This window comes from Prionailurus bengalensis, chromosome F2, assembly GCF_016509475.1.
Source record: "Prionailurus bengalensis isolate Pbe53 chromosome F2, Fcat_Pben_1.1_paternal_pri, whole genome shotgun sequence".
NCBI lineage: Eukaryota > Metazoa > Chordata > Mammalia > Carnivora > Felidae > Prionailurus > Prionailurus bengalensis.
This window is the reverse complement of record NC_057353.1, coordinates 49,669,305-49,681,630: the sequence shown is the minus strand read 5'-3', so window position 1 is coordinate 49,681,630 and position 12,326 is coordinate 49,669,305. Positions and strand designations below refer to the sequence as shown.

The following is a 12,326-nucleotide window of genomic DNA, read 5'->3' as shown; positions in this document are numbered from 1 at the left end:
CAGTTAAATGCAATTAACTTTTTAAAATACTGTTATTCTATCCTTCCAGATAATCAAGAGTTAACTGTAATTTCTGATGAACTAAATTTTTAGAATGATCCAAGAAAGGATACTAGCTCATTAAAGGAAAGCTTTATTTTTGACCTCTTACTGCAATTAAAATATTTACATATGCTATATTTTCTATTTTATAGTAAGATAATATTTCTATATTTCATTAATAATCATATATGTATATATAAAAAAACAGAAACAGAAGTGAATTCTATCATATCAACAGACAGGCACATGCAATTCTATGAACAGACTCAATTGTAAGAAAAATATACCTGCCATCCCTGTGATGGTGTTCAATGGTCTGACTGTATCTGGAGCGAGGTAGAGTAAGAAACTGACTGCAAGCGTGGCAGAAACAAGAACAAAAATGAGACTCAGGAAAGAAATGAAAAGGTATAGTTTAATTTTAAAAAGTGAGATTCAAAAAAGATAAGCAGATAGTAAGCAAAGCAAATGAAAATTGTTAATAGAAAGCTTGCTCCTTCCTCCCAATGTCCATTGTATATGGCAGTGCTAAAGGTTAAAATAGCTAAGTATTCCAAAACAAACACACCAAAAAAGATAACAAATCAAGATTTAAACCAATCAGATTTCAAAACAAAATCTTATCAATTATCACTCAAACATCTTTAGCACCATCTATAAAATGTCATACAACATAGTTGCTTTCCCTTTTTTTAGGAGGAAAGAGAAGAAAAAAATAATAAAATAACGAGAAAGTTTAAGAAGAAAATAATAAAATAATAATAAAACATTCATTGTGTTGTTTTATATGTTTATAACATACTATTGGCTGTGCTACGTTTCATGCCCCATGACCACTTTACCCATCTGTGGTTGATTCTCTTCTTTCCATAGCGCTAATTTAACCCTTTTATCTTCTTAGAACCTTTCATGCCAAAACTCTTAATTTTGGCAGATGATCATTATATTCCAGTTAAAAAAAAAAAAAGAAAACAACCTTGAACTCTCTCAACTTCCCTATTTTATCTCTAAATATAAAGTACATATATTTATACCTTCATTTGCCATTTTTTTTGCACCTAAAGAAGAAGAAACTTCTCTACTTGTAATCCTAACTTCCCACATAACCTTCCATCATTCATGATTGTTTCATGCCTTCCTTTCCTGAGCTGCATTTAATCCTAAAAAATAAACCCTTCATTGATCTCGCCTTCCTCTCAAAATATTGCATGTTTCTGACTTTCCTTCACAACATTCAACATCTTAGCCACATCTACAATTCTTGTCACCACTTCATCATGCGTTCATGCTTTAAGCTTACCACGACGTGACTGCAACCTCTACATTTCCCTTGAAGCTATCCTGTGAATGTTACCTGTGAAATCCTAAAAAAATCCTTCAACTTCTTGATCTTCATCATATTACATTTATTTATGGTGTTACACACTGATTTTCAACCTCTTCTTGACATTCTCTCTTCTCTTGGTTTTTGAAACATGATTCTCTGGCTGTTAAAAATAGTATTTATAGGGGCACCTGGGTGGCTCAGTTGGTTAAGCATCCGACTTTGGCTCAGGTCATGATCTCGCGGTTTGTGGGTTTGAGCTCCACATTGGCCTCTGTGCCAAGCTTAGAGCCTGGAGCTTGCTTCAGATTCTGTGTCTCCCTCTCTCTCTCTGTCCCTTCCCCATTCTCTCTCTCTTTCTCTCTCTCAAAAATAAAATAAACATTAAAAAATGTTTTAAAATAGTATTTATGTAACACTTAACCATGTAACAAGTACTCCATTAAAGTTTTGTCAACTTTATCTCATTTATTTCTCATAACAACTCTTTGAGGTAGGGTCTAGTATTGCCACCGACCAAACAACTGAGGCTGTGAGTATCTGCCCACAGCCAGATAGTAAGTAGCTGGACTGGGATTCAAACTTAGGTCTTCCTTAAGCCAAAATTCAGGCTCTTATGGCCTGGTCTCCCGTCTAGCTAACTGCTTCTTTACCCATTTCATTTACTGGATTCTCTCTCTCTTTATTCAATACTTAGAGGCAATGGGTTCCCAAGATGTGTTCCTCAAACTTTATATTCCAACACATTCTTTCTGGATAATATTATTTGCTTTCATAGTTGTAAACTCTCCCTTTTTTTAGCTTTCATTTTTCTTTGGGTTTCACAGCACATTCCCAGCTGCTTCCTGGGCTCTCCACATGGCTGCCTGAGTGTCATGTAGATACTTCAGAAAAACACATGTTAATTTTGAGGTTTGAACAAGACACTTGCCTATTTGGACGTCTGGTGCTGCATTTGTGAAATGAGGGGGCTGGAGCAGTGGTTTTTAAACTTTCTTTTTGAACAGAAGATCACTGTTTTTTTTTGAACAGATTTTTATGTAAAACCAGCAATTAGGAATCCAATAAAATCAGAATGACTGGCTAACAAGGGTGTGAGGGAATTAGTCCCTATACATTTGGCTTCACCCTTAATCTACAACAGCAATCCTTCAGGTACCTCTTTAGAATCTAGGACTCCACAATCTCCAAAAGACCCTCTAGCTTCAAATATAGTTAACTCTCCCTTGAAACTTAGTATTCCTCTTCCCATAATCCCCGTTTTAACTAAGGATTTAAATATTTACTTAATAAACCAACTTTTAAAAATCTCATAATCTGGGGCGCCTGGGTGGCTCAGTCTATTGAGTGTCTGACTTCAGCTCAGGTCATGATCTTGTAGTCTGTGAGTTCAAGCCCTGTGTCAGGCTCTGTGCTGACAACTTGGAGCCTGGAGCCTGCTTCAATTCTGTGTCTCTCTCCCTCTCTCTCTGCCCCTCCCCTGTTCAAGCTCTGTCTCTCTCTCTTTCAAAAATAAACATTAAAAAAAATTTTTTTTTAAATCTCATAGTTTAACTCCTCCATTTTCCTTATTTTCCACATTTAATTGATTTATAAACCTTGCTAATTCTAATGCCTAAATAACTCAGATTTATCTCTTCTTTTTCTTCTGCCACTACTGTAAGTCAGGCTTACCAAGTCTACTGAAATAATCTACCATTTCCCTTCCTCAAACCCAACCCTTTCCTGATGTAATCTATTCTTCACTCTGTCTATTTGAAGTATATTTGCAAATTATGCTTCTGATCATGTACAAACCTTCAATGGTTTCACATATCAAATATAAGTATATATATTCCCTTACATGGCATACTAATTAAGTTCTAAACTACCTTCAATCTTCATATCCTATCACTTCCTATCTCCCCTACTATAATATTTTATCTAGACACACCAGACCATGGAAGATTCTCTAAATATACCCCCTCCCCCCACTCTCCTGACTCCAAGACTTTGTTAGTGCTCATCACTCTGCAAAGAATGCCATCATTCTCACCATGTCCCCACTTCATGGCCTTTGAAAATTCTACTTGATCTTTAAAGTCCAATTTGCCTTTGAAGCTTTTTTCCAATACTCAAGCAAGTAATTCTCTCTCCAATCTGTTCTAATAATATTATACTTAGGCCTTACAGTCTTCTATGTTTTATAATTAGTTGGTATATTATATAATATAATTAGTTGGGATATATGAGCTGGTATAATTAGTTGGATCTTCTGTTTATCTAGGCCAGGATAATGTCTATTTTAAATCTTTGCACACTCAATCAGTACATTTTGGATTGAATTAAAAAGTAAAAACAGAATTATGCTATTTTCATGGTGAGCCTCCAAAAACAGCAATGGTTCACATAATTATAGAGACATTCTAGAAATGTAAACAGAACATTACAAACTTTTGTAGTATAAGAAAATAAATAAAACAGTATTCAGAAAAGAATTTCCTGGCTCTACAGGGTGGAAATGATACCCAACAGTTGTGATGTTGGGATTTATTGCCTTAAGAACAAATAGATTTTCTCTGAAAATAACTTGACCAATGAAAAGAGGTAAACTTCAAAGCTTATTAAAATTTTCAAATTCATAGAACATATATATTGTCATCCAATTTCTTACATTTTCCTTGAGGAGCCTGTGATTAATTTTGTCTCTATAAAAAAAAAGGAAACATTAAGGGAGGACTACCTTTGTCAAACATCAGTTTATTTCCCTTTTTGTGATAGTGAATTTAAATAGCCTGAGGAATGCTCATATTAAGTGTTATTTCTGGGTGTGTCATTGAGGATGTTTCCGGATGATATTAACATTTGAATCAGTGGACTCAGTAGATTGTCCTTCTCAGTCTGAGTGAGCATCATACAATCTGGTGAGAGTCACAGCAAAACAAAGTAGGCAGAAGGAAGAATTCCTCCCTTTTTCCTGCCTCATTTGAGAGCTGGACATGTCTTATCTCTCTGGCCCTCACACGAGGATTTCCTGGCTTCCCTGGTTCTCAGGCCTTCAGACCTGGACTGAATTATACCATCATTTCATGGGGCTCCAGGGTGCATAGATCAGATGGGAGGACTTTTCAACCTCCTCCATCACTGTGCGAGCCAATTCCTTATTATCTATCTATTCTACTGGTTCTGTTTCTCTGGAGAACTTGGAATGCATACTTTTCTATAGTCATGTTATTCCTCTTAACCTAATCTGGTCATGATTCCCCTTAAGATTCTGTTGAAAACTATAAAAAATGCATGGATGACTAGTACATAAAATGAGCCACACTGTTTTGGTAGTAAAATCTACCTAAGATCCAGAGATTTATCTAAGACTCTTTGCCACATCCACTCGGTACAATTTAAAAATATTTCATTTACTCTTCTCAATTAAACCATGCTTACTTTTCTTCCAAGATTAATGGAATTATTAAACCTAAGCAAACACTACTGTCTTGAATATACATAATGAGTTAAGTAATGACTTAAAAAATTATGTTAAAAATCGTAATTCATCCAATCTTTTTGAATTTTTTTTAAAAAGTTGATCAGAGTAAAAGAAAAAAATGGAAAATTAAAAAAATTACTAAATTTTAAAAACTGAAAAAAGGGATTAAGATTCAAAAATCATAATGGAAATTCTCAGTATTCAAAGAATTGAACTGGATTACCGATCCAATTTCTAGACATACTTCGAGTCTTATTAAGAAATAAAATCTTTAAAGACAGAACAAAATTGTATTTATAATGAATTATCCTTCCATTATATCAGATGAGCCTGAAGGTCCCCTTTTAAAAACCACCAAACAAACAGGACTGCAAAAGGAGGAAATAAAATATCTCATTCTGAAATAACCTATAGCTTTTGAAGCAAAGTTTCCAACAATCTCACCTTAATGCAAAGCTTTCTGTTCTGTGTCTTTTATATTGTTAATGTTTTGCTACTTTGTAGTTCCTAAAATTAATTCAGTATGATCAAGGTATGTTAAAATTTACTCCTGAAGCGTAATAAATAAAACGTATTATTTTTGCAACGAGAGGTTTTTTTTTTTTCATTTACTTTCTCTGTATTTTCAAACTTTCAGAGATATGGTTCCCTCATAGTTGGTAACTAAAAAGACCAAGAAAACAATAGTTATGGGTCAGTTGGACACTTTCTGGTAGCTGGTTGGCTGACAAAAAGTAGAGAAATGGCCTAAGTGTGTGAGGTATCCTAGAGATCCACATAACATGGCATTTTTCTTTTTAGAATATAAATGCACAACAGAAAAACACTTACGAAATAATATATCTTACGCCAGTGTTAATAGTATTTTTTGTCATTATCCTAAAAGTATACTGCATAAAATTAAAGGTACCCAATATATTTTGGTCTCCAGGACAGACATAAAAATGAATACTGCAGGATATCTCTGACATGTTACAGAAATATTATCTAGTACTCTATAATTATTCTAATACTAACTTAACTCATGTAAACAAGCTCTTGAAGTGATTTCTAATATGAAAGCCACATAAGTTGTCCCAGGAAAATTATGTTCCTAGTAGTAGTTACCATGATTTACCAGAGAAACAATGATCCAAAAAGTATGGGGGTGGGGGGATGGAGAAGAAGATGAATAATGTTATAATTCATCATTTTAGCTAATAGCCCTGCATCCAAGTTTCTGAGTTACTTGTAAACAACCTATTTTCTTTTCAACACAGAATAGGATTTTTACTAATGATAACAGAGATGTGCAGAGATATAAAGATCCAATCAAATGTTGATATAGGATTCTTTTTAACACCACCTATAAGGATATGAATACTATATTTCCTCATATCACTTAGTTTAGCCAGATACTATAAATTAATGCCGAATAGTAGTATTTTTTATCCAATATAGCCAATGTAAAAGTCATTATCTTTATGCACAACTTTCCAATATGTCAAGTCTTCATTCACACTGGGTCTTTCTGATATATATATGTGTTCTGCCTGTGTATTTATGCTCTTGGTCTCTCCTGAATAAACCTCTCCGTTTTTCAAGGTCCAACTCATGTTTCTACGCTCTAAAGCTTTTTTTACAAATACCTGTATTAACTGATTTCTCATATTTCTACTTAATAGGCACATTAAAATGTCACTTATCTGTAAGCCACACGATCCTCTAAAATGTTAAAGGTAAGGCACATGTTTTGGGTACAAATATCCAATTCAGTATTGCAACCGGAGGTGCTGTGTCATTTAATCTACCCAACAACTCTATGAAGTTGGTACTATGTTCTAATTTTATAGATAAAGAAATCGAGCGTCAAACATGTTAATTTTCCCAAAGTAACACAGCTAGCAAGTAATAAAAAGCCCAAATTCAAACCCAATGCCATTTGGTTCCAAATCCTATAAAAGAAAAGAGTATATTAAATAGAATATTCTGGTCCAGTGCACCAATTATTACTGACAGGAAAAGTTAATGCACTCCTCAAAATGCCTAAATTTTACTTACTATCTCAAAGGAAATTCTCTTTTAGGTTTTTAAATTAACAGTATTACTGACTGACTCTATAAAATGCTATTCACAAAAATTCACTGCAAGACTTCTAGGGTATTCTTACTTTCTAAACAGTGCATAAAAATTACGATGCCTTCACATGCATTCTATTATTGAAAATCTTTTAGAATATTTAGAATATAAAGGATAAAACAGAAATCAAGAACCCATTGTTTAATAATGTGATAGGCTACCTAACATGGATAATACTATACTTTTTGATTTTTGATTCCACATGTTAATAAGTAATTATTACACAGATAACTCAAAGCTAATATATTAGAAATAGTTTTGTAGTCCTATATAAAAGAAATTCTATTTTACTAATTAAAAAAATTTTAGGGGCGCCTGGGTGGCTCAGTCAGTTAAGCGGCCGACTTCGGCTCAGGTCATGATCTCACGGTCTGTGGGTTCGAGCCCTGCGTCGGGCTCTGTGCTGAAAGCTCAGAGCCTGGAGTCTGTTTCAGATTCTGTGTCTCCCTCTTTCTCTGACCCTCCCCTGTTCATGCTCTCTCTCTCTCTGTCTCAAAAATAAATAAATGTTAAAAAAAATTAAAAAAAAATTTTAAACATCTCCCAATTAGGAGTAATTATAATCTGGTAATCTATAGCACTCTAAAGACTTGCTGAAACTTCAGGGATCAAATGCTTCCAAAACCTCTGAATTATTTGAACATTTTGCCAAACTGAAGATTCATAAAGTTATAAAATAAACAAGAAAAATAAAATGACATATCAATTATGACTATATTAACTATATACCAAGGATTGAACAGCAACTTTTTTTTAACATTAATACTATGGCCTTTTGTCTTAAAATATTGATAAATTATTATGTGTTTGATATAATAGTGACAATTTTGTTTGTGAGGATAATTCGAGAGGTTAATTTTACTCTGTTCTTCTCTGCAAGATTTAGACCATATTGTCTTCAGAGAAAATATCAGGTCCATTTCTCCTTAAAGAAAAACTTCACATAAACTTGAAGGATTTAAAGTCATTTCAGACAATTTTTTCCTTTGTCGTGTCCTTAACAATCTTTCAAACAGCAAAGAGTTTATGAACTGCTACATGAATCATTTCCAGAGATTATCAAACTCATTAGAATTCTATAAGGCAACAAAAGTACTCGTTCACCCAGCCTAATATGACCCCTTCCAACTCTTAACCATGCCAACAAGGGATCTTTCACTTAGTATTGTACTTGATGTGAAACCATTTCTATAGGCACCATATCTATAATTACCCCTAAAAACACAGATCACGATGAAAAAGTTAAACAAATGAAAAAGAAATAAAATACGACATTAACTTTCATTTGACAACTCATAAAGATATTAATTTAACAACTTCCTACTTCTTAGATCTCAGACACAAAAGCCAATGATTGTTCGCCACTATTGGAGACTATAGATAGACGTTCCCTATCTTTTCTTTTGGAAAAGTGTACTCAACACGATAAAATTATAAGCCCGAATTGACTATAACCCTTGATTTAGACAAAAACAATTAAATTCATAAGTACTGACAATGATAAAATTGGGAACTTCTCATATCAGTTGATTCAAATGTCTTTTTAAAAATCGGTTTAGGATGCACACAAAGTGACTGCTGAGTTTCCTTGTTATTTTATCATAATATTCTCTGAAGAGTAAATTAAGCTTTCTTTCCTAATCCTCATCTCAAACCCATTTGATAGTGTGGGGGAAATATCATAGCATTTTTCATTTTATATATAACCAAACCAAGAATTAGAGGGTTAATCAATTGGCTTAACTTAAAAGCAAACTAGTAGTAATTATCATATGCATTGAAACATATGTCATTTCTAAGTATGTCACATTTAGTGGAGCAAATTCAGAGAATTCCTCCAAATCCAGCAATCAACAAGCAGAATGCTTTAAGATGCGGAAAAGGTTTACTTAAAGCCACGAGGAAAAACCTCTTCATGAATCAGTTTTTGTGTTGGTTTCCAAAACAAACCAGGCTTGTCTCGTCAAAGTATTTTTACAGGTAATGATTGGTTATGATAATGTTAAAATAATAAAACATGTCATTTTCATTGTATTATCCTTATAACCTCATGTGAAAACTCACTAACTTAACTGGTTTGAGTTAACAAAGGACCAAAACGGCAAGAGCAAGATGATTGTTTTTTTTTAAACCAACGAATAGTTTGTTCTTGTTGGTTTCTTTTTTTTTTTTCTTTTTACCTGGTGGTCATAAGAATGAATGTAGGAATTGTAAAGGAAATGGCTTTCAAAAAGAGATGACAAATATCCAAGTTCAGTATGAAAATATTTTACGGTAATACCTTCTTCCTGAAGGCAGCGATTATAATAAGCTCTAACAGGATTTAATCCTATTTACCTGTCTCTTTCTGGAGAATAATGGTCATCCATCACACGATGTCTATCCATTCGGCTAATTGTATTATAATGTCCAGCAGTAGACCGTGTTCCTCGAAGTCCCTGTTCCACATTCCGACTGAAATAGCAAAATCCATTAAATGTCTTAATGAACCATAATCATATACTACACTAAGAAATGAGGTTTATTAATAAAGAAAGTAGAAAAAGACAAAAATCACTCTAATGTCAAGTCCGAGATTTTTGTTTTAACTAACTGAACCTCTGGCTAATGGGATACATTTCAACTGGAGGTTGACAGGGAAGTTAGATTGTTGCTATAACAGATATAAACATAAAACTAAGCTAATATCAATGGGGATAGAGATAAGAATTATCAGAATTATTAATGGATAACTCCCAGGTTTCTAGTAGTAATTCTTATATAAAATACAGAAGGAGGAATAAATCTGTGTGGAGAAAATGAGTTCGGCATGTTGCTTGTAGTTAATATTGCTGTATCTTGTCTTAGGGATATGACTTTTATCTGTTGTTTACAATCTAAACTGAAGTCTTTATAACTGATCAATGATGACTTTTTAAAGTTAACATTCTTGGCCTGGATTGTGTACTTACACACTTCGTTTTCATGATAGAATAAACTTTTTATATGAGCTCTTATTATGGGCTTTCTATTAGGTGTAGCTGAATGTATTCTAAAACTTTGCCTATTTTCTTTAGGTATGTTCAGATATTCTTTTCCTAGTAAAAGGTCAAGCATCCTTCTTTTTTCTTTTTTCCTTTTTAAATAAGGAATGGTGGGGCACCTAGGTGACTCAGTTGGTTAAGCGTCCTACTCGTGATTTTGGCTGGGGTCATGATCTCACAGTTCGTGAGTTCAAGCCCCGTGTGGAGCTCTGCACATGTGCAGAGCCTGCTTAGGCTTCTCTCCCTCTCTCTGTCTCTCTCCTACCCAACTCTCTCTGTCTCAAGACAAATACAAATAAATAAACTTAAAAAAATAAGGAATGGCTTAATTTATTAAAGTTAAAATTCAAAATCCAGTTCTCTCTCAAACTATTTTTTTTCCAATTTTTAAAAAACATTTATTTATTATTGAGACACAGAGCACATGTATGGGAGGGGCAGAGAGAGGGGGAGACACAGAATCTGAAGCAGGCTCCAGGCTCTGAGCTGTCAGCGCAGAGCCCGACGCGGGACTCAAACTCACAAGCTGCGAGACCAAGACCTGAGCTGAAGTCTGATGTTTAACCGGCCAGTCACCCGGATGCCCCTCTCTTAAACTTTAAATTTCAGATTACAAATATTCTATTGATAGGTCTACCACATTTAAGCAATTACTTTTCAGAAGACTTTTAATAGTTTTAGTCTCATTTACAAAGTTAGTAAAATCAAAATCTTCAGACAATTTAAACAATGTTTATAAATTTAATATATTTTCTTTGTAATTACTTTAATTGTGTCTAAATTAAGTAAACACTTTCTAAGTACTTATATTCATATATATTAAATAAATTAAATTTATAAATGTAACAATCTTAAGTTCTCTTAGTCCAATACTATGTGTAAAATTAAAATTACAAGGAAAACTTCTAAAGCTAAAACTAAATTATTCATTTAAAATAGGCATTATACGACTATCATTCTAAGAGTTCAAATTTTCTTAATGTAAAATGTAACGTATGTAAAATGTGAATTATGTAAATATATCTTGTCAATAAATACATTATTTCCATGGCTCTTATTCCTTTAAGCCTCTCTGTCTTTAACAGGATTGCTTAGAGTTTTCCACCAGGCACTGGAGGTTTTCTGAGCCATTCTTCCCTCTACCTGTGCATCGTTTTTAATTCTTTGCATGATTGCTCCTAACCTAGAAACCCCATCAGATGTTTATTTTTTCCTATTTCTTAAATTATCAATACTAATATCACTCATGAGTATAGTTAATTGGTTCTAACTAGATCTGCTCAGTACGGATAAGTAACTGAAAGCGGGATCTTCTTTAAAATCTTCAACTCTCTGGGGCACCTGGGTGGCTCAGTCGGTTAAGCATCCGACTTCGGCTCAGGTCATGATCTCACAGTCCGTGAGTTTGAGCCCCGCATCGGGCTCTGGGCTGATGGCTCAGACCCTGGAGCCTGCTTCTGATTCTGTGTCTCCCTCTCTCTCTGCCCCTCCCCCGTTCATGCTCTGTCTCCCTCTGTCTCAAAAATACATTTTAAAAAATGTTAAAAAAAATTAAAAAAAAATCTTCAACTCTCACATAAAAGAATACATACTTTAACCAGAGTTACAAAGTGGACCATATTTTATTTGACTCTCACTATTTAGTTTATTGAAGAGAATATTTGCTTTCCCTCCAGTAACTTTTTTTCTGTCAGAATTTATTGCCTTTAGAGATTAGTAATGATTCTTTGTGATAAATAGGTTTTTTATACCATCCTACAAATAAAATGTATATGGTATCTTACCTTTGTGGAGGAGGGACACTAGGTGACCATGATCTAGTCCTTCCTATAACATCTACTCGGTGAGGAGATCCTGTTGGTGAGCAATGGTTTGATGACATTACTTGTTCTGGCACTGATAATGTTGAGCTTTGAAGATCTCGACCATTGTGTCGATAATCTAAAGGTACAAAGATTAAAAGTACAGTTATCTACCCACTAAGTCCTTTTGTATTTTGTACTTTAGCGAAAAAATTAAATGTTGGTGAAGTTGAAAGTCTTTGACTCTATTAAATGTAAAGCATAATGAACAAAACATAGTACTATAATATAAAAATATTTTAATTGTGCTAGGTAGATTAAAACTTTTATATATCTAGAATTAGATATATAAATTAGATAATATATTAGATATATTAGATAACAAGAATTATCTTCTTGTTAAAGTCTATTTATTTTTGAGAGAGAAAGAGAGAGTGAAGGGGGTTGGTGCAAAGAGACAGGGAGAGAGAGAATCCCAAGCAGGCTCTGCACTGTCAGTGCGGAGCCCGACACGGGGCTTGATTCCGCAAACCATGAAATCATGACCTGAG

At 33.8% G+C, this 12,326-nt stretch overlaps 1 protein-coding gene across 50 annotated transcripts in view; it reads right to left on the bottom strand.

Annotated features, from left to right (window-relative positions):
* RIMS2 (regulating synaptic membrane exocytosis 2) overlaps window positions 1–12,326 on the bottom strand; it is a 604,627-nt gene that overhangs the window by 215,575 nt on the left and 376,726 nt on the right. For 31 of the 50 annotated variants that reach the window (XM_043601534.1, XM_043601543.1, XM_043601537.1 and 28 more), the window contains 3 exons: window positions 11,758–11,914; window positions 9,288–9,404; window positions 330–395 (listed from right to left, as the gene is read on the bottom strand). In XM_043601534.1, coding sequence (XP_043457469.1) covers window positions 330–395; window positions 9,288–9,404; window positions 11,758–11,914 — 340 coding nt within the window. The remainder of the gene's footprint in view (window positions 1–329; window positions 396–9,287; window positions 9,405–11,757; window positions 11,915–12,326) is intronic. The other 19 variants (XM_043601572.1, XM_043601575.1, XM_043601571.1 and 16 more) reach the window with 1 other exon arrangement.